General features: G+C 44.5%; 3 protein-coding genes across 4 annotated transcripts; 1 reads left to right on the forward strand and 2 right to left on the reverse strand.

Annotated features, from left to right (window-relative positions):
* The first annotated feature begins 1742 nt into the window (after positions 1–1742).
* On the forward strand, positions 1743–6501 carry LOC117858932 (uncharacterized). 2 transcript variants are annotated; one of them, XM_034742091.2, is made up of 7 exons: positions 1743–2292; positions 2822–3413; positions 5077–5253; positions 5455–5520; positions 5828–5893; positions 6053–6112; positions 6222–6501. In XM_034742091.2, the coding sequence occupies exons 1-7, from the start codon at positions 2138–2140 to the stop codon at positions 6363–6365; spliced, it is 1260 nt and encodes a 419-aa protein (XP_034597982.1). In that variant the 5' UTR covers positions 1743–2137; the 3' UTR covers positions 6366–6501. The 2 variants fall into 2 exon arrangements, with proteins under 2 accessions (XP_034597982.1, XP_034597983.1); XM_034742092.2 differs by having other exon boundaries at positions 5080–5253.
* Positions 6502–6594: 93 nt separating this feature from the next.
* LOC117858934 (iron-sulfur assembly protein IscA-like 1, mitochondrial) lies at positions 6595–8628 on the reverse strand. The gene is made up of 4 exons (XM_034742093.2): positions 8461–8628; positions 7926–8169; positions 7015–7132; positions 6595–6936 (listed from the first exon to the last, which is right to left on the reverse strand). The coding sequence occupies exons 2-4, from the start codon at positions 8104–8106 to the stop codon at positions 6843–6845; spliced, it is 393 nt and encodes a 130-aa protein (XP_034597984.1). The 5' UTR covers positions 8107–8169; positions 8461–8628; the 3' UTR covers positions 6595–6842.
* Positions 8629–9716: 1088 nt separating this feature from the next.
* LOC117858141 (uncharacterized) lies at positions 9717–14002 on the reverse strand. The gene is made up of 8 exons (XM_034741152.2): positions 13678–14002; positions 11536–11799; positions 11380–11451; positions 11260–11298; positions 11030–11137; positions 10805–10902; positions 10536–10647; positions 9717–10202 (listed from the first exon to the last, which is right to left on the reverse strand). The coding sequence occupies exons 1-8, from the start codon at positions 13858–13860 to the stop codon at positions 9954–9956; spliced, it is 1125 nt and encodes a 374-aa protein (XP_034597043.1). The 5' UTR covers positions 13861–14002; the 3' UTR covers positions 9717–9953.
* Between the last annotated feature and the right edge of the window lie 7801 nt (positions 14003–21803).

Below are 21803 nucleotides of genomic sequence, written 5' to 3' on the forward strand. Positions count from 1 at the left end.
ATATCTACACATAACCCTATATTTAGATGCATAACAAAATTTATGTATTTAGAAATACTAAAATGATCTATATTTTGGAACGGAGTGAGTAATCAATATAGCCGTGACTTGGAATCACAGTAGAGATGTTTCTGACATCGACAAACCGCACCATGGGTAGAAATTTATTTATATAGATATCTACAATAAAGGTGTTACAGTTTGAAACGGTAACCTGATAATACATTCGGATCCCTTATTTAAACCTCATGTTCTCAAGAAAAGTTCATGAAAAAAATGCATATGTACCCGACCTAAAATGTCGCGTACTGTGTAACTGGTCTGATGGTAGTTAACTTCACATCAGTTCTATCACAAGACTTCTTCTACTCGTAAACTAGTTGATAATAGTATTTCATTAGTTATTTGCTTTGCATTACTGTTGACAGCATTTTTGTTTTTACCAATATATAGCTAAACCACCTTCTCAATATAAGAAACTTTTACGCATGCACATGATGGAAGGAAGTACTCAGTAGTAAACACATTCTTGCAAGTTTGATATTTTAGCTAGCAAGTTGCATGCATGCATGGATTTCACTTGAGTGTCTTTTTGTCAAAAAAAATCAAACAGGAAGTACACAACTCAAACTTGTATACACTTTTAGAACCGCAGCAAAAGAACTGCGAACCAATGAACACAATACATGGGAAAGGCACGGGCATCTGCCCATACTTGGCATCTCTCAATCTCCTGGCTAGCTCCTCCCTTTTCTGCACTGACGTGACATGAATGGATGTGGGGCTGATCTGATCAGTCATCATGTTACTTCCTTTTCTTTTCCGTTTAAATTTCAGGGGTTTGTAGGACAGCGGGCCCTGCATCGATGTTGGGCATTCTCCAGTTTTGTTCTTGGAGGGGGAGAACTGGAGAAGGCCCGGAGACCAACTTTTTTGCACCCCCTTGCTGCCATGGAATCATACATCACAATTACCGAGGCCCCCAAAGTGTGCGTTTTCCATGGGGAAAAGAGGGCGCTACTAATCCCTTTATTCCAGCACGGACACATGCAGAAAAAAGAGGATGGTGGTAGAACAGCAGAAACTTAATTATATGCAAGGATATCTAGTTTACTTATAAATTATAGAAGAAATTAAGTAACCTCTCCTAAGAGGAAAATGGGCCGGGGACCGGGGTATTGTATTCTAGATTGAGAAGAACCTTTCAAGCAACGGCTAAGAAAGATCATGTTGAAATTAAAGGTTGAAAGTAAAAAGTGTGGTCAATTAGCGATCTTAACTCCGTGTTCACGAGACGTCGAGCTCCATGCCATTTTCCCCTGAAGAAAAATATGAGTGATCCTGGCTTTAATCTTACTTTACTTTGATCGAACTGAACTAGATACTACTGTTTGTCCAAAATTGTTCCAGTAACTACTTACTAGTTTTCCTTTAAATCTGTACATCCATAAGTAGGTGATTTACAGCTTAAGATCTTTTCTACTTCCATTTGGTAGCAATGCAACATGATTAGACATCTACATCAACTCGTCAGACAGACAAATACTATATATATAGCAGACGGCAAGACAAATAATTGACATTACTTTGGCAGTTTTCCGTAGACCGTTTTCTTTTCTTGAGAACAATCTGTACCATTAGTACCAGTGACTGATCGATAAGGCGTTCTAGCCCTATATATGTCTAATGCACCCGGCGGAGAAAAGACTTGTCTCTTTGGTGCCATATGTTGAAGGCTATGCTTCGGGATCTAACGGCAGAGATCCTACTATATGATCGTGGCAGAAATGTTATAATGATGAGAGAGAGAGAGGGGGGAGAGAGGGAGAGGGAGAGAGAGAGAGAGAGTGGAGAGAGAGAGAGAGAGAGAGAGAGAGAGAGAGAGAGAGAGAGAGTGTGGAGCTTTTCTTCTTTGCTGATGCCTTGAAAGGAGGAATGGGAACAAAGGTACCAAGCAGATACAAAAGGAGGGGAAAGCGATGAAGCCTTATGGGCATCTCCATTTCTCAAACCCGATATAGCTTCCATTGGTGGGGTGTGTGTTCTTGAGAGATTCTAAAAGCTCGTCATAGAGTGAGACCTTTTCATCCTCCCCCTCTTGGAATTAGCATCGATTAAGATCCACTTTACAGCCACCATGATGGCATCTTCGTCCTCCTCCTCCAACCTTAGCGATCATCTCGTGCAAGATGACCTCCCATGGCCTTCTTCTTCCTCCCTGCCATTTGCTCCAACTCCTCACAGCGCCGTTATTGGAGGCAGCCATCAATGGAGCCAGCAACCTCCAATGCTGTAAGCACCTGGTCTAGCTCTAGCTAGCACTACTACTGTCGTTGCTTATGTTTACAATTCTCTCAGGGCCAAATCAAGAACATTTTCAAATTTTAATATTTTGTTTGCATTTCTTTCCATCTTGTTCCCTCTCTCTCTCTCTCTCTCTCTCTCTCTCAAATTAAGGAAAATTTAGGGATGTCGTAGAGTGTATTCATATCCTTTACTGCCTGGATTCTTCCTAGGATTTGGAGTTTTCCTCTGCATGCTTGTTCTCTTCCTCCCTGTTGTCTCTCTATGGAGTCTAGGGAATTGTAGCTCGGCAAAATGACAACTTTAGGCAGAAAGAGATAAACAAAGAACGGACGAAAACTTATGCCCATGACACCATCCATGAATTTGTTGGTTTCCTCCGAAAGGTTTCTGTACATTTTTTTTTCCTTTTGTCATGGATGCCATATCTCACGTACACCATGCATTTCTCGTTTGGTCAGATGATTGGTCAGATGAATCCTTCTTCAAACTTTGACTAGATTCTTTAATTTTGCAGGAACTGTGGTGATCACCATCACTCCGATGAGCTTGAGGTGCTCCTCTCAGCACAAGGCCACAACCACAGCCATCACGCTGCTTCTCCATTGGCACCTCACCAGCTCAGCTCGCTGCTAATGATGCAAGACCTAGGGTTCCAATGGAGCAACTGCAGCTTTGCGGACGCCGTCTCCGTGCCCACGAACGGCCAGCAAGATGGCCACAGCAAGATCAAGGAGGAGCAGCCATTCAACCCAAGGTCATCGTCGTGCGCTGGTGCAGCCATGGCTTACCATGACATCGTCCTCGATGGCGGCGGCGGCGGCGGCGGCCTCCCCGCCATGGCCGCCGCCGGTCTGGACGGCGCCGTGCTTCCTAGTGTCAACATCTCGCGGCCGCCGCAGCAGCTAATGAAGGCGTGGCCGGCGGCGCCGCCGCCTCTCCCCGGCGACGCGTTCGAGATACTGGCGTCGTCGAGGCTGTGCAAGACGCTGCTGCTGAGCCCTTCAGTACTGCTCCATAATGGCATGCCTTTGTTGAGATCAGAGCATGTGCCCCATGGCCCTCCTCCTGCCCATCCCCAAGGACCATCCGGTGACAACTACAGGCAGGTCAGTCAAATTAAAGTACGGTGTGTAGACGTGTAGAGCTTGCATGCACAGTATTTTTTCTCAGACAGAACTGAAAGGAAAAGGATTAGGTAGCTACTAGCTAGTAATGAAACTGTAGGGCTAGAAAAATATATGTGTAAGTACCATTGCAATGCCGCCATTGTTTAACTAGCATTTGCCCAGAGAACTACATATATCCAGCAACCTAAAATACAATGTCTGACTCAAGTTTGATCATGAAAATTTTAGGAAAGCTCAAGATTGCATCAAACCACATGACTCATCAGTTGCAACTTGCAACTGCTGATGCGTTTTTTCTTTGGCTGAATAGCTAATGCATGATAATATGCATGCTGTTGTGTCTTAAAATTCAAGAATGAAGTATAGCATGCATAACGTTCAGAACCTGAACATATCTTGACTTAAAATATTAATTTATAGGTGATAACATAAGATCATTTTTATGGATTATTTAGAGTATTGACAAGTAAATTACTATGGTATTTGGCATCACCTCCAGAAACCTATACGCTGATCTAACCACCTTGTCGCCTAGACAAAAACATTTCTTTTTAGCATGAACTATATGTGTGCAGGTAGCATGCATGCAAAATCGTTGAAAAGTCATTGGGAACTAGCTATCCTGACGTAGGCATATGTTTGCATACCTTCCGGCGCGCGGGGGGGGGGGGGGGGGGGGGGGGGGGGGGCGGCGGCGGGCTCAAACTTTAGACATTTTATGTTAACCAACATTTGTTCAAATTATATGTAGTATGTTTAGTGTCCATAATTGTGTAGCAAGATTATTCATACTTCAAAATGCTTCCACGCTATTTTGGTTTATAGTTATATATAAATTAAATGATACATTATTAGAGAAATTAATAATAAAAGTCTACTTTTGAAGAGTGAGCCAAAAAAAACTTTTTAAAAAAAAGACTTTGTACTAATAGTGTATATACTCCAGAGTAAGGAATACTTAAATAATGTAATGAGCCATATATGTAGTAAGTAGAACATTTTATGCCAAAAGACATTGAACTTTCATCACAGGACCATTTATTTAGTTCTGATCGATAGATCATGCTGGAGTGCAGCTAGAAGATGCATGGTTGGATAGCTCCTGGTGGGTACTACACACTACACAGCTCACTGCGTGCCTACCTACATGCATGATATGATGCCCTCCCCCTCCTCCTCCTCTCGTGCATCTGTTCCTTCCTGATGGATCTGCAGTAGTAGTGCTGGCAGGGCAGCTGAGCAAGCTTAGACCGGCTAGGCCCGGCCGGCCGGCCCTTGTTGTACAAGTACAGCCTCTTCTTTTTGCTCTGCGTGCGCGCAGCTTTAGGATCCGAGTGACCTGCGTCATCTTTTTCGGCCCAAGATCAGTACCGCCCCTAGCAGGGGCTCTGTCGATCGCTAACCTGCACCTTGAGTTAATTCAGCAACTGTTAATTCTGTTATTCCACAGGCTTTATTTGCCGTACTTACTACATGTGCTATCTGCAATAATGCTTCTCCCAATAAATTACTTGCTGAAAAAGCCTACTACGTTCCTAACTGATCAAGGAATACACCCTAGTAGTAAAAACATTTTTTGTGAAAAAATAAGTCAAAGTTCTATGTTAGCTTGAAATCGACATTCATGTGTGAGCCTTTGCAGCAGATGGTGGGTGCAGCTTTGGTGAACGAGGCAGCCGGAGGAAACCGCCATTGGAGCGCGGAGCACGACGCGGCGTGTCAAAAGGCAGCACGCCCGGTGCCGTCGTCGCAGGCGCCATCGTCGCTGAAGAAGCCTCGAGTCGAGTCGCGCGCCTCCACCATCGTCCCTTCTTTCAAGGTACGCACAGCACATATACACATGTAAATGCATATATGTGTGGAATGGATAGATGTTAACGTTGCTCCCGAGAAGAATATCATGCCTCGCCTCGTCACTTTGCTTCGATCAGCAGCACGTACACATTCTAGATAGGATATCTGCTGTTTTTCTTCGTGCTAATGAAGTATAGTAAGCATACTCATGCTGCCCTTTGATTAGGTAAGGAAAGAGAAGCTAGGGGATCGGATTGCAGCCCTTCAGCAACTGGTCTCACCGTTTGGCAAGGTAACATTTAAGACCTACTATTACTAGCAAAGATTGCTTGGACTTTCAGTATATATGTACTACCAGTATTTTGCAAAAAAAAAAAACTATGTGAAAAGTATAGAGTGGATGCTCTGTTCATCCATCCGAAAATATAGTTCAGGATTACTCCCTCCATTCTAAATTGTAGGTTGTTTTAACTTTTCTAGGCTAGATATACTATGAACTTGAAAAAGCTAAAACGACCTACAATTTAGAACGGAGGGGAGTGCTATTTTACCAGCGTGTAAAAGTACTTACTGGTTCTATATCTAATAACTGTGTGCAGACTGATACCGCATCGGTACTCATGGAGGCCATTGGTTATATCAAATTTCTTCAAGACCAAGTTGAGGTAATGACTTTCAGTAACCATTTAAGCTTAGTCACACATCACTGTTTAGCTACGATTGAGAACTGATGATAAGTATGATTTTCAAGAAATAAAAAACCTTTCCATATACTAGCATTTGCTAGGATTTCCTCCTGACAGCAGTTTAATCACCCCCTGCAGACTTTGAGCGGGCCGTACTTGAAATCCTCCCGAAATAAGAAACCCAGGACAACACAGCGGGTACAGTACATTTTTTTGTATACATATAATCAGCATTCATTTCATGTGTTTTTTTATCCTGATGATGTTATATGCTGCTTTGTTTTGCATTGTTGGCGTGTTAAAACAGGGGCCTTCAGACGCAAATGGTGGGGAGGAGGAAACAAGGCTTGATCTGCGCAGCAGGGGGCTCTGCCTGGTGCCCCTCTCGTGCACGTCGTACGTGACCAACGAGAATGGAGCCTGGGCTCCACCAAACTTTAGGGGAAACTGATTCATGTCAACTAGAGACACAACACAGCAGTGTACTCGGAACTGATCGTAGTCCGCGGTTAATCAGAGTTCTTCAGGCAAAAAAAAGAAAACACCATCTGTCTTTGTGTCGTCTCTGTATATTGATTCTTGCTTGGCCACACATAATATGGTTAGATTATCATCTTCTCCATAACACCCAAAAGAAAGAAATCTAGAGATAAACTTCAGAGAGCTCCGTTGGACAAGCATGGCGCTAAAAGATTGGTAACCATTCGAGGTCTTATATCGTGTGCAATCAAAATATACAAAACATGGATAAATGACTCCATGTTCATAACAGGCTGAGGCAAATGAAGAAGTACATGTATGTTAGGCGCATCCATTACATAACCACTCTTGTGGCATGTCCTGCAGGCCTGCTGCAGCACAATAGACCCAACAAAATCAGTAGCTGAGGCCTCCAATACTTTGTTACGCATTTACAACGCAAAACGCATCATGATGTGGACCCTTTGCTGCTTGTAGTCATAAAGGATTCACCGCAGCCACACTCCCCTTTGGAATTTGGGTTTATGAACACAAACTCGGACCTACAATAGGAATTTTGGTTAATTACTGAAAACAGATAAGCAGGGGCCAAACAAAACAGTTGCTATGAAGAGCCATACTTCAATGGATCGTCAACATAATCCATCTTGGTGCCGATAACATGCATCAAAGCCTTGGGGTCGATAAGCACTTTAACCCCTTTCTCCTCAACAAGCTCATCGAACTTCCCCTTCTCATCTGAAGTTAGATGATGGTTATATACAGCAAGATCAGAAGCAGCCATGTGAAGCCAGCAGACAGCAGTAACAGCAAAAGAAAAGGGTTACACATTCAGAACACAATACAACGATTACGGCGGCATCAAATACCATGCATGTTCATAACTAGTAGAGCTCATTGTGTGGACCAATTTATGCAGACAAAATCATAAAGGTACCTGCCACTCTGACTTACTCACCATCAGCTTCTACCAAATTTTCACTGGATAGCAATGTTACACTTGGACGCTACAACTTGACAGACATGGCCAGGCTTTTTCTAGCACTGATTAATGCTGATGCAATTGTGAAAAACAGGGTATATGTTGGGCAAGTATGAGGAAACCATCCAATCAGGTATAATGACAGTAATTAAAATAACATTGAGCATCCGACCCAGATACCTAAATACCAACTAGATGGTAAAGAAAACTAAGCATGGTATAAGTTATAACTGAACACCATGGTCTCCACATATGCAATATGAATGATTCGACATGTTTAAGGCAGTGAAGCATATGGTATGGAATTCTACATATGTGATGTTAGGGACAGTATGCACCAAGATGTGTAGCAAGTGTGCAACATGAACTTATTGACTTTGAGGGGCATATCACTTTTTTCTTTCATTTCCGAGCCCTCCAAAATACTGTCTGAAGTTGTTGAAGACGGAGGTTCTTGATATGAAAGTGGAACCGTGAAGAACAGGTACAGGAATAAACAGGGAACTAGGCTACCAACAGTTGGTAGCCGAGACAAGGAAAGCAGCATACCGGCATAATTGAGCGTGTAGGAGAGGCCGTTGCAGCCTCGCGCTTTGACGCCGAGCCGCAGGTACGGCCGCTGCCTGAGGCTGAGGAGCTGCCGGATCCTGGACGCCGCGGCGTCCGTCAGCGTGACTGCCTGCCTCCGGATGGCCCTGTCGACCGCAGCCCTCAGCACGGAGGACGACATGGTTAACCGGCTGCGGCTTCCTCAGCAACCCCTCCTCCAAGAACAGGCCGCACAAGCAAAGTCCTAGCGGAATCACATAAAACGTCAATCGAATTGGACCGAAATGGAGATTCTGACAACCGGACGGATCAAGATGTCTCCTTATGAAACCTAGATTGGGCTAGAAACAGCTAATTAATTCGAGATGATATCCTGGCAAATCGATACTGCATGATAATTCCATTAGAAGAGGAGAGCGGGCGATGCGAGGAATTGATTGATACCCTCCCTTTCATCATCCGATTCCAGTCGAATCAATTCAATCCCAAGCGGAAGAGGTGAAGGAAAACTGACGAATCTCAGAGAGATGCTTACCTGCAGATTCCGATGGAAGGGACCGACGGCTGCCCGCACCAACGCACGCCCGCCCGCCTCGATCTCCTCCTCCTTACGCCGCCCGCGCACCTCGCCGTGACGTGTTCCTCTTCCTTCCTCTCGAGACGTTTGGAAACCCGGATTGGAGGCGTCTGGAAGGCGGAGGCGGAGAGGAATGACGACGAGTTGCGCTTCGTCTCGTCGACTCTACCGGTGGGCCGACGGACCGGGCCTTTCCTTTAGGCCCACCAGATGCCTAGGACTGGCCCAAATTGAACATCGGGTACTTTGCAGAGAGTTGCATTAGGAGAAAAAAGCTAGCGCGCGTCGCGCTTCGCACGGCCTGCCGCGGCGCATTTGTACGGCATCGGGTACTTTTGTGTCCATTTTCAATTCCGTTTGTACCACTATATTTATTTTAATAATATTTATAAAACTATATCTATAATGAATATGTTTTAATATATTTTTTATATTCTAGCAACTTATGTTGAATACATAATAGCTAGTTATGTATGAAGTGTGTAGCAACTTATGTATAAATCTATCAACACATTATATACATAAGTTCCTACTTTTTTCACCCAATATAGTTACGTATTTGATGTACCTATTTGAACTATCTCATTTGTCTCTGTATATATGGATACATTAGCTCCGAAGAAGCTATTACATTGACTCTATATGAGTTATAATTAACATATAAGTTATCACATGTTCTCTATATAACTTACTTCATATAAGTTGACTGATAATACCACTATTTTGTTTATATATAAGTTGCTTTCGCTAGGTGCGTTTTTAATTCCGTTTGCGCCATTCTATTTCTAGTGATGAGATCTACAAAACAAGATCTATATCTGATATATTTTGATGCTATTTTACATGACTGGCAATTTATGATCTTGTTTTGTAGATCTCATCACTAGAAACAGAATGGCGCAAACGGAATTAAAAACGCACCTAGCGAAAGCTGGGATCGTACGCTGCGCGGTCCGTTCCACTACGATTATCTCCCCCGTCCACTGGTATTTATTTGGTGGCATTTTATTTCCCAATTATTTTTTCCTTGACATCTTTCTTTCTCTGCACGCCTACGCAGTATCCTTTTTTTAAGCACTCAAGCATGGTGCAGTACATCTAATGCTATTGCTAACTGCTGTTGAAGTGTATCTACCGGATATTACTCAGCTTACAGATTTTCTAAGAAGACAAGGCAAATTACTCGACTCAATTACACTAGCAGACACATGAAGTGAGGTAATCAATATATTCCATTCGATTGATTCATCTTAGGACTTAGGAGTGGTTCCGTGGTTCCCTTCAACAAATCAACTAATGTGCCAGGCTTGCCCTTCACCATGCCATGAATCAAGCATGGTAAACCAACAACATTCTAGCAACAATCAATAACGGGGGAGGCTGGATAATGGCCTCTTAGGAATAGTGAGATACAGCAGCTGGTGATGCTAAGCTACAGCAACAGCAGCAGTTCAGTTCTTGAGCTCGGGGAGCAGCAGGCCCCTGGCGTGCATCTGCTTGTACATCCACTGCCAGTTCTCCGGCCGCACCTCCCCGCCCAGCGCCCGCGTCACCGACCCGCCGCTGCACGCCCCGACCTTGCAGCAGTCCTCCAGCGGCAGCCCCTTCACTAGCCCGTAGAGGAACCCGCTCGCGAACAGGTCGCCCGCTCCGGTCGTGTCCACCGCGTTGCTCTCCCCGATCGCCGGCACTTTAACGACCTGCATCCATTCATCCATCATTGCTGTTACAGACTTGTGATCGCATTTTTTTATAGCATTTTTTTGAAAGACTTGGTCAGTGATCAACACATGACACCAGTTGAATGAAAATACATCTTGCACTAATCTCCGTACATTTTTATTCTTGTAGTATTATTGTTAGGTTCTACTAAATATTCAAGCTGCTCATTTGTTATTTTGGTATACTGTGTGTATTGAGTGAAAAAGTTTGCTCGAAACATGTCATTCTTAAGAAACATTGCCATCGAAATTGGCTGCAACTACATTGTTAGCTGACTGTGCAGTTTACATTCGCCAAGAATTGAAACTCACCTGTTTGCCATGCTTTGCCATGCATCCCTTTGAAGCAAGGGTCACCACAGCCCATTTGCAGTACTTTCCCATGAATGCAAGTGCCTCCTCTGGATCTGATGTTGGACCTCCCCTGCAGATAGATACAAGCAACAGACAAACACCGGGCACATACTTTAGGTTGGTTGCACTTTGTCACTTCAAAAGGTGTGAACAATTTACCCTTTTTTCCCGATCTTTTGTTATTTTCCTACTTACATACAGTAATAAACGATTATAGCAAGACTCACTCTATAAGCTCTCTAGCTTCATCCTCATTGGCGAAGCAAAGGTCAATGTTGCCAGTCTCCAAAAGGTTAATGAGATTCAACCTAGAGTCACGAACCATCTGCATGTATCCAATCAATCAGAGCAAAAATCATACTGTATTTACAAAGTTGATTTCAACTAAGCTTAGTTTAGTGGGTTTTTTTTTTGTGAGGAGAGCAATTAGTTCAGTAAAGATGCAACCAGACCTCGAAACTGGCCAAATCTAATGATACTGAAAGTCCTTCCTGTTTAGCAATCCTAATAGCTTCAATAATCTGTTCCATGTTCTGTTGTGCATATCTCACAACAAGCCACTGCATCAAAATAAATAGCAATGAAAATTCAGACTTAACAAAAACATGTGCTAGGATGTTTTTTATAAGAAGAATAATATATCACGAAACGGATGTGCACCAAAGAGGGAAAAGGAAAGCACCTTGGAGCCTTTGAAGTCCTCCTCTCTAAACTCATTGGCCTGTTAGATGGACAAATGATCTCACCAATCATAAGATTGTTAAGAGATGTAAATTTAACACTGCATCAGACAAGGGTATACCTGCAGCTTGACTGCACTAGATAGGCATGGCCGCATGGTGCGATTGCCGCTTGCATCAACCAAGCACGCACACTATAACAGGTATGCTTTTCAGCCTTATCCACTATGCAGTAAAATAAGGGCAAAAAAGATAAATTCTGGCTTCTGTTAGGCTACCTGAGCGGTGTGCCCTTTTTTGGGCCTTAATCTTGTGAGATCTACACCACTAAAACTCATATTGTCGACAAACAAAATGGCCTGGTTATCATCTCCACAAGCTCCAATTATTCCAGTTGATATCCCAAAACCAGCTGAGAGCCCACGGATTGTGTTGGCAACGCTTCCACCAGCCATTGTAGTTATTGGAGTGAGATCATTGCGGGAAGGAAGGATGTGGGCATTCACTTCAGTAAGAATATGATTCAGCTCCTCAATGGACACCTGTACATAAAACTATTGTCAGATGAAATGCAGAACCCAACCCAATGACACAAAGTTTTGATTCCCCTTGTAAGCGATGCCAGGTTAGTTGCATTATCTTGATGCAAAACAACTCAAGGTTCAGAAAATATTTCATAATGCAAATGCAACCACAAAAAACAACAATAAAACACACTGGATGTGTGATTCTTCAACAGTTCAACATCCATGCGATAACTAAAAAGGTTGTAGACAGTTTTCAACTAGCATAACATATATTTCCACTTTTCTTGGTAGCTTTGATTCCAAATTTCTTTTATGTTGCATTAAAGAAAAATCTTATGATAGAATGGAATTGTTCCTGCACATGTATGCATGTGCCTTTTGCTTTGTTTAGAAGCTAAAGCCAAATGTTGCCTTCTTGGAATTATGCTAGTATGATGGGAAGGAAAATGATAACATTTCAGCATGTTCAACTGAAGAATCTCTGACTGTCAGTTCGTATATAAGAGAGTAGGTTGATTTGATAGATAGAGGGACTCTAACCTATTGCACATAATCCAGAAGATACAGGTACAAAGTATGACATTTTAAAATCTAGGTTGGAATCTAACTGCTACCAATTTATAATTTCATCTATCAAAAAAAAATGCATTATAGACTATCTTGGGAGCATACACTACTTCCTTACACAAGGGCAGCAGTCACATCATAAAGGTGGCAGGTGCTAATTAAGATTCAAGATCATTGCAAGTACTACTTTTCTCTCTTGACAATTACGGGGAACTCCTGTGTGGAGATCAAATATGACAGGGAGAAAATAAGTAATTAGAATTTGACAAGATGCTGAGCCTGCAATCATGTATCTTTGCATAGAAAAGTCAAGAATGTCTGACGACCATAACTAGCATGGTGGTTTCTTTCACTACAAACTTTCACTGAGTCTGGGGCATAAATAGTTAGGTGCCCGCAGACCAATCAGTTCAAGAAACGTTAGGCCATGCTTGACCATTCCTGAAGTGTGCAGTGCAGAGCATGCCAAACCATCAGGCAAGCACTTTCTCAATGAAAGCAACACCAAATCTAATCAATATAGCTGCATTTAACCAAAGCAAAGTATAGACCACTTCAAATATAGGAAATATCTGTCTCTACGCCCACCAAAAGTACTTGAACTGTTCTGTTCAAGTACAGGAAGAGTGGAACCATGTGGAACAAAAGAACAGGCAATTTCTTGACAATCCGAGGAGACATAACATAAGTCAGTAGGGCATTCATTCATGAAAGCATGTGTCTTATAAAATATGAAACAAAATTAGCTGCACAAACCATTTCAAGAATAAAGAGTGCATCATAATCATAATATACAAAATTCGGAATGAGATTCAACAAGTTACTTCTGATGCAGCACTTAGGGTTCTTTTTCTCAGAAAAAATACAGAGGTCACAAAATTGAGTACATTAGAATATTGAAGAACAAGAGATCCAAACGTCACATGGCCGGCGGACAGCTAGAAAAGGAACATGGAGGGGACGCCAATTGAAGCTAGAATTCGGCCAGTGATGCAACAGCCTACCTCTAAATAACCACGTGATGGCAAATGATTCACCCGAAAATTCAAACAGGAAAAGAAACGGAGGGGACGGGGGAAGAATTCCGAGGGTGTTGGACCTCGAAACAGGAACGAATTTCCAACGACGAACAACATTGCAAACATCTGGCAATCAATACAGCATAAGTGGTTACTGGCTCCATCAGACCGGCCCTTGCAGGGTATAATTGGGGTTGCGATTTCAATTCGCAAATTGAACGGAAGAGTGCGCTTGGAACTGTCGAAGTGAATTACAACCATACGGGCCGCGTTGCGCGCGGAGGGAGAGGGGAGGAGCGCGAAGTACCTGCTGCGAGCCGCCGCGGTCGCCGGGGACGCGGTCGAGGAGGGACCAGTCGACGCGGGCGACGTGGTCGATCAGCGCCGAGAGCTGGAGCCCCAGCACCGCGGGCGCCGCCGCCGCCGCCGCCTCCCAGCCGGGCCGGAGGGAGGACGGAGGCTGCTGCGGGTGCTCTGCCTCGGCGCCCATATGGGTCGGTCCAGGTGAATTGGCCGGTCTCCCTCCGCTGGCCCTCTCCTCGAGCGGAGGAGGAGGAGGAAACGGTCGCCGGCGCCGGCGGTGCGGGGGGCTGCTGGGCCCGTGTCGGGAGCAGATGGGATTGCAAAGCCTCCAAGGGGAGGGCTTCTTCGCCGCCGTTTTATAGGAGGTGGAAGAGGGGGCAACCTTCTTCGGCACTGTTCATCACTGCCCTTGCACGGATCTCGATGCATCTTGCTCGATTACGTGGATTATTGTCTCCGTCATTAATCACCTCATTATTATTATTATTGACTTATTTTCGATGGGTGATGCATGGAGTATGTACCACTACCACACCACGACTTACACAACCGCGCCGGCGCACCTACTGTATAACATGAGTCTATTTTAAGAAAACGTTTCATGGATTATTTTTAAAAAACATGGATTATTTATTCATGTGTATGTCAAATTATGGGCACCGAGATTCAAACCAAAAACATTCCAATCATTTCATGATGATTTTATTGTGTCTCAAGGAGTTACGTGTCTCAGATAGACGACATAGTACTGGGTCATGCCTATCCACTATGGATTAAACCCTATATGACTCTTTGTGTGTCTCATTAATCACTAGTATGGTTATTTATCTACATAATAGATGATGTACCCATCGGCAAAAGACTGGACTATGTGTTTTATGAAATTTTACCAAAATACAATGATCTACCACCCCATTGATGTTTAAGTCTTTATATGGAATGATACTTTGGTGTTATATTGACGGATGCCCACTTCAAAAGAATCTTTGGCTCTGCTCCTGTAGCGAAGTGATTCCAGTGACTTCGTCTAGTCTCTCGTAAGCATTTGTATGAGTAAGCATTTGTATGAGTAGGGTACATTAATGAAATATAAAGTACGTACCCTCTCTGTTCCAAATTATAAGTTATTTTTATTTTTTTAAAATTTATAGATTTTGCTATGCACCTATATATATATTGTGCTTTGATATAAACATATAAAACCTAAAATGATCTATAATTTAGGATAAAAGGAGCACCTAGGATTCGATACCTAGTGAGTAGAAGGTACAGTCAACTCCGCTAGCCATGCAAAGCAACACTTGACTCTTCCATATTTCTGAATTATAATTGTATGAAATTATGTGGCTAGGTACAGATCCATCCATGGCTTCTCCAATTATACATTTTGTGCAAGTGTGCATACAATTCGTGATTGCGGGTTATGGCCTAGGAACCACCTTTTTCACCCTGCGGGTAAATGACGATAGTAAGACTGCACTGGTCAAAGTTTAAAACCGTCACTAAATTGGTACAGATATATGGAACGTATATGATGCAAACCATCTATCCCGTGCAGCCTTGGAAACTATGAATCAAGATCACAAGATGCTAATCCAATGGATAGGATTAGTAGTGGGGTTATTTTGCAGTTAAGCCCCTTCACCCGCTGGCCACTTTTGATGCAGCACCTTTTCCATGATATGCAAAATTAAACCTAATTAATTCATAATTAGCACATGTTTACTGTAGCATCACATGGGCTAATCATGAACTAATTAAGCTTAATAGATTCATCTCATGAATTAACCCTCATTTTTATCATTAGATTATATTTAATACTTCTAATTAGTGTGCAAACATCCGATGTGATATGGATTAAAGTTTAGTTGGGGTATCAAGCACCCCCTAACTTGCACATTGGAGCGACATCTCGGATCTTTCACCCATCATTCACGCTAGCTACTAGTAGTATTTTGTTGCAATAATAATACTCCCTCTAACAGCCGTTCGTTCTTTAGGCTAGTGGCGCATATTCAGTCTGACGAAGAAACCCCTTTTCTTTTCTTTTTTCGCGGGTAAAACCCCTTTTCTTTTGTATCGTAGTGCTCTGTTTTCCTTTCCTTCGTAGTGCTTTGTTGTTCTTTTGAATCACCGGAGCACACATGCACACACACACAAAACAAAACAAAACAAAAAAGAAAAAAGGAAAAAAAAACTATGATGGCACGGTGCAGTTGCGCTGCAAATTTGGGTCCCTGCAACTTTTGCTTAAAGAAGGCACAAGGGAACAAAAGGTGCCGGCTGAAAATGAGAATGACAAAGTGATTAGGATATGATTATAAAGTTGACGGAGGCCGCGCCTCTGTGGTTGCTCCAGTGCTTCGTGGAGTTCAGAGGAAATAACCGGTCGTTGCCGTTCGTGCGTCCGATTTGGCTCGCGTCAGCTGGCCAACGAGGCAGCGATCTCCGTCTCGCGCAGTCGCGCGGTAGAGCCACTGGCATTCGCCATTCGCTCGCGCTGCCGGTTGGCCATTGACTCGCGTCAGCTCCCGTCAAGGAGGTCAAGAACAGCCTAGCAGCGGCCGATCCGATTGATCCACGGGAATTTTCTCGGCAGCTTCCCGTTCCGGCAGACGGGGACAAATCCGTCGGCCGGCTCGGTGTGGTACCCAGCTTCCGTCAGGTACAGTACACAAGTGGGTGACACGATTTGCGCGTGCCAGGAAACTACACGTATGGGGGTGGTGAAGCCGTGGTAATAAATTGAGGACAAATCAATCACAGTCACGTAGATGTTCCACTCGGTTAATTATTGTACCAGTACCGTATACCAGGTCGCACGCTGGGAGAAGAGAAAATTCCTTATATGCCATCAGAAATTATACCCATCCTTTTGATACTATAAAAAACTAGTAGCTAGGTGCCACTGCCCACTGCCATTAATTTTTCTTGGAGCTCACCGGTCGCCGTTACGGCACACTTGTAGCTCTGGTTCCAATTGAACCGCATAGCGTTGAGCTCGGTATATGTAAAGAAAAGAAAAATCGTTGGCCGCTACCTCCAGTTCTCCTTCTCTCCCTCTTTCCCCTTGCAGGTACTGGAGTACCACTGCAACTGCTCGAATCAACAGCTGCCGCTAGCCCAGTAGCCAAATCTTTCAACAAAAATGAGTTGCGCGCCCCTTCTTGAGCCTAGATCTAGCGTCGCAACTTCCGATTGTAGCATAAAGGAGCTTGATTTTGGTGACGAGGGTCTCGTTTGTGGCGGCGTCTACTCCTCTACTACTTGCGCACCTCCATGGCCGCCGTCTCATGTAGCCATCTGCTGGTGTGCTACTTCCCTCTGCTGCTGCACTCCCTTCCTCCTCTACTGCTCGCTGCTGCATGCCCCACCTCCGTGTTCCTGCCCGCTGCAGAGGGTGGCGTTGGGGGCGGTTGGACAGATAGGGCGTGTCGAATCGGGCCGCTAGGTGCAGCAGACCAGGTGGGCGCCGGCGCGCCGTCCAGCGGTTGAAGGGAGGGTCACATGATGATTTTTTCTTTTCCTTTTTCTCCCCAAGTTTTGATCTTTATTATATGCATATAGATGATTACACACTTTATCCATCTATATTCTTATTAAATTTTTTTCATGCACGTTTAGATAGTGTTTGGTTCAGCAAAATGTAATGTAACCTATCTACACTGTTAATTGATTACGTTATATCTTGTTTGTTTCACCGCCGCCTGTAAACGAGTCCCACGTAATCAGATACCGGCCAATAGAAATCTGATACCCCTCCTTCTCCCCCGTAACGAGATATCAGTTCTCTTTCCTAGGAAAAGTGAGCTTTGTGCATGATGTATTAATCGATACCGTTGCATCCGCTGTAGAACCAAACAAAACAGGGAAACAGTGATCTCACTGCCAATGGCAGTGTAATCCATTTCCCGTACCGTTTGTGTTACCAGATGGTGAAACAAACACTATCTTAGTGTGCTGAACCAGCCAAATGGTCCTACCATTACAGCACTAATCACGTCACTTGCCATGATTAGTGACATTGATGTGTGGAGCCTTTGCTACGAGGTGAGCAGGCAGCACGTGCACTATGGCCACGATTATGTCCGTAATCACATGCCCTTCTCTTTATCTCCTTTCACATGGAGACGACGGGGCCTCTCCGATCGCTTGGAAAAAGGATGAATTTAACATCACTAGGATGGAAAAGCTTACAAATACATGGGCGATCTCGATAAATGGTTAAACCTGAGTTGTATGCAAAATGTTTACACCCAAATGTCCGTCACTTACAGAGTGCTATGCCTATGCCAAAAATGGTTAAATTATCTAGCAAAGGTTGTGCCTAAAAAGCTCGCAAGCCGACACGGCGGGGAGTATCTGATTGGGAATCGTGGGATCCAGGCCGCCCAATGGCGGGACGACAGCTTAGCCCCCGTCCAAGCACATGGCCCCCGCGGACAGTGACGAGTGACCACCCAGATAGATACTCTGCGCGCGCTCCAGCGTCCGGCCCAGGCCCAATTCATGCATGCTAGCACACCACTTGAGTATAGTAGCCCTGCTGCAGCAGCAGCTATGCTGTGGTAGGATGACACAACTGCTCGTCTGCTCCTCCCGTTCACGAGTAGCAAAGCATGTCGCAGTGTCGCAGTGTTTTCAAAAAAAAAAAAAAGCATGTCGCAGTGTCATGTTGGCGTGCCGCTGGGATTTGTTCGTCAGAATACCAGACCACGAGAGAAAGAAAAGGAGAGGAGAGGAGGCATGAATCATGGTGATGCATACTCGCCCCCCCCCCCCCCCCCCTCTCTCTCTCTTAGCCCTTCCTCTAAAGTGTGTTCCAATAGGCATTTGAGAAATGGCAATCCGACGTGGCAAACGGCTAGGTGCTGTTAACTGGGCCCTGGTGGCGGCGGGTGCACATGATGATGGAAAAGGGGCACCACGCCTGGCCGAATACGACGAGCGGTAGTAGCTCCCAGCCTCGCGGCAGGCGCAGGCGCAGGCGCATCTCATGGCTACTGCCGGCGAAAACAAACAGAGCAAGATGCCCCGTACGTGACGGAGTGAGCGAGTGACATCAATCAGCCGGAGTAGGCGCGTGACAGCCGGTGAGAAGGGGACGGGAGGAAGACCGAAGACGCACTCCGAAAAACACGTGAACGAGAGGGGGTTTCTGGGCGGCTTTTGTTTGTTCCGGCTGGACGGCCGGCGGCCGGGGCTCCACCGGCCGAAAGTGACAAACCGGCGATCCGAGAATGATACTCGGTGCCCCCACGCGCGCATGATTGCGTCTTGTTTCTTAAAGATTTTGCCTGCTGCTGTGGCTCCTCGTCACGGCAATGGTTCGACGGCAAAGGTCCCGTTGCCCCGAGACGATCGTGCAACGGCTCGCAAAATCGCAGTGCGCGCGGCGCAGGCCGGAGCACTTTTTCTTTCTTTTCTCCGTTTCTTTTCCTTTTCTTTTTCCAACGAACCGCTGAGCAGGCGAGCACGAACTGCTACTGTGTGAGGCAGTGAGGGCTAGTGTAGGCTAGCTGAACAACAAACAAATGGACCGAGCCAACAACAAGGCCGGAATTTGATGCGCCTGCCAGCCTACACCCGTAGGCTAGCTCCTCTGCGGCGGCACTGCGTGTGGCAGGTAGTGCTGGGGGACGGTGGTGACTGGTGAGTAGCGCCCACCGCAGCATCCATGCGTTCCTCTCGTCTCTCTCGCGCATCCGGCCGAGCCGGCAGCGCAGCGGCCTCACACGCAAGTGGATCGTCTGGTCGACACGGCACCGCGCGGCGGCGGGGCCCGCTCGCAGTAGCAGCCCACGGCCCACGCGCAATATTGTTTGTAGCAGATGAAAACTCTCGTTGACGTAGGGCATTGACCTCCCAACCGGTCCGCCGGCATCGATTCGTGATCGATCCACAGTTCCACACACTCTCTCGGAGTCTCCCGCAAGCGCTTTCATGTATCGCCCGGAAGAGCATTCCAGCACGCAGCAGCAGGCCGGCAGCACTAGTCCAGCAGAGGAGAAGTACCGGGCCGCGGACCGATTTTGATCTGGGCCTTTCACTAGGGTTAGCTTGAGCAGCCCACGACGGTCCAGAGCTTACTTCCTGTCTGGCCCAAGGTCCAGAGGATTCACAGATTTGATCTGGGCCTCTTGAGGCTAAAGAAGGTCAGCTCAGCCCACGCTTCAGAACTTCCTTCCTTGCCTGCGCAGTAATTTTGTTGTGAGCGGCCGTTTAAAACAGAAAAAGAACAGCCCAGTCCATAGGCAGTATTGGGCTATCTATTTCGGCCTAGGTCTCTTCTCACATCGGCTCTTTTTTGGGCCAGTCCATATTGCGTCAGAAGGTTAACTGGGAATTACTGTATGTGCGTTTTCGTTTCTTTTTGCATGGCCCCATTCAAACGAGAATCAGTTCATACATGACACAACAGCACAACATTACAAAAATTTTCTTGATTTGGATTGGAAGTTGTGTGCAAATGGAAGCAAAACCATATGATCCGTTACCTTAAATTAGTGTTGTTGACGGACTGTGTCAAATTGTTGATTCAGATTAGTTTTTTTTTCTAAGTCTAGATTCTAAAAGGCAAACTTCTATGTAAATATGATGCTAGAAGTCATTTTGCACAGAGCGTAGAAGTCAAGTTGAACATAAGCTACTTCAATTCGTGTAAATTGGATGCTTGGAATCAATTTGAGCATAGCCTATTTTCTAGATAAAAATAGCAATAAGTTAATTGTAACATAAGCTATTTTAAACTGTGCAAATTGGATGCTGGAAATTAGAGCATATTTTTTTTATAAAATAGCTAGGAATCAATTTGAGAGTAAGCTATTTTATAGATAAACCAATACAGGAGTTGTAACAATATGTTTAATAAATGAGTTGTTAGTTAGACTTCATATTCCCTATCCAATGGAAAGGTTGGATGGCTTCTTATGTTGGAGAAGAGAAAAGGAGCATCGCACTAACACACAATTGGCAATAAAGGGCTAGTGACGCCAAGGGAGGAGCACCTCAACAATTGCCTACATGCGCACCTGATATTTTCCGTACTAGTCCATCAACCCATGCATCCACATGAGTTTTAAACCTTCTTACTTGCAAACAAAAGAAAATTATACTCTCATGATAAAAAACAATAGCCTGTCTGACAAATGGATGAAAAGTTAAAATTCGGCACTGTTTATAATGTTTTATGTTTTGAGCATCATGCAATTTTCTTATTACAACTTTATTTGAGAACATTTTCATTCAATAAGTAGTTATTTGAACTTCAATCATCAGAAGCTCTTTTTTAATGTAATGTACCTCCCTACGATACTTATATTCCTAGGAAAAGAGAAGAGCTCGAAGAATTACACTGCGAATATTATTCAGTAGTGTAACCCCATCCCGTGATGTCATCCCTTAACCACCATGCAAACCACCTTTCGTGCAGGCTCTGCTTATAACATAGGTGGTCGTGTCAGCTTCAATTGAGGACGACATGACATGGGTGTGTCTAATCAGCATGCGCGCCAGCAACGAATGCAACCATCGATTTCCGACAAAGCGAGTTTCCCTGCCTTCGCGCGCGATGACTTTCCGCACATGCGCCCTAGACATGGTTCCACCAGCGGTCACCCACTATCCCCACGCCTATCCAGCAGTGACCCCGACGCATTTCTCTCTGTAACACAACTTTTGTATATAATTTATACACATAAATTTATATAAGACAAAAGTTATGCACACAACATTAAAGAAAACACATTAAAACACACAAAATATATGCAAACGTATATACAACAAATTATGTTGAAAACTTATGCTAAATATAATCATATAACAAACTTATAGACATAACTTTTTGCAAAAAAAATAATCAATATAACTTATGAAAAAAAGAAAAACTTATGAAAATGTATTTATATATATAAATTATATGCATAACTTTTCCAAATTTATCGAATAAAAAAACAAGGAAGAAAAGAAAAAAAGAGGTTAACCGGCCTCGCCGGTGCTGGGTCACCAGTGCCGCGTCATTGCCTCCCTGGATTCACCCTCCCGCAATGGGCAGGTGTCCTGTGGCGAAGAGGAAGAGGAAGCGCCACCGTCGCACCCTCCGGAGCCACTGCCGCAGCTCTACTTATCGGA

This window comes from Setaria viridis, chromosome 5 (assembly GCF_005286985.2).
Source record: "Setaria viridis chromosome 5, Setaria_viridis_v4.0, whole genome shotgun sequence".
Classification (NCBI taxonomy): domain Eukaryota; kingdom Viridiplantae; phylum Streptophyta; class Magnoliopsida; order Poales; family Poaceae; genus Setaria; species Setaria viridis.

Coding starts and splice junctions, on each gene's coding strand:
- LOC117858934 (XM_034742093.2), bottom strand. CDS start 8,106: ATGTCGTCCTCCGTGCTGAGGGCTGCGGTCGACAGGGCCATCCGGAGG. Junction 7,133..7,925: donor CTACACGCTCAATTATGCCG/GTATGCTGCTTT, acceptor ATCTAACTTCAG/ATGAGAAGGGGAAGTTCGAT. Junction 6,937..7,014: donor TATGTTGACGATCCATTGAA/GTATGGCTCTTC, acceptor TTCCTATTGTAG/GTCCGAGTTTGTGTTCATAA.
- LOC117858932 (XM_034742091.2), top strand. CDS start 2,138: ATGATGGCATCTTCGTCCTCCTCCTCCAACCTTAGCGATCATCTCGTG. Junction 2,293..2,821: donor AGCCAGCAACCTCCAATGCT/GTAAGCACCTGG, acceptor TTAATTTTGCAG/GAACTGTGGTGATCACCATC. Junction 3,414..5,076: donor CCGGTGACAACTACAGGCAG/GTCAGTCAAATT, acceptor GAGCCTTTGCAG/CAGATGGTGGGTGCAGCTTT.
- LOC117858141 (XM_034741152.2), bottom strand. CDS start 13,860: ATGGGCGCCGAGGCAGAGCACCCGCAGCAGCCTCCGTCCTCCCTCCGG. Junction 10,903..11,029: donor TAGATTTGGCCAGTTTCGAG/GTCTGGTTGCAT, acceptor GGATACATGCAG/ATGGTTCGTGACTCTAGGTT. Junction 10,203..10,535: donor TGGCAAAGCATGGCAAACAG/GTGAGTTTCAAT, acceptor GAATGGATGCAG/GTCGTTAAAGTGCCGGCGAT.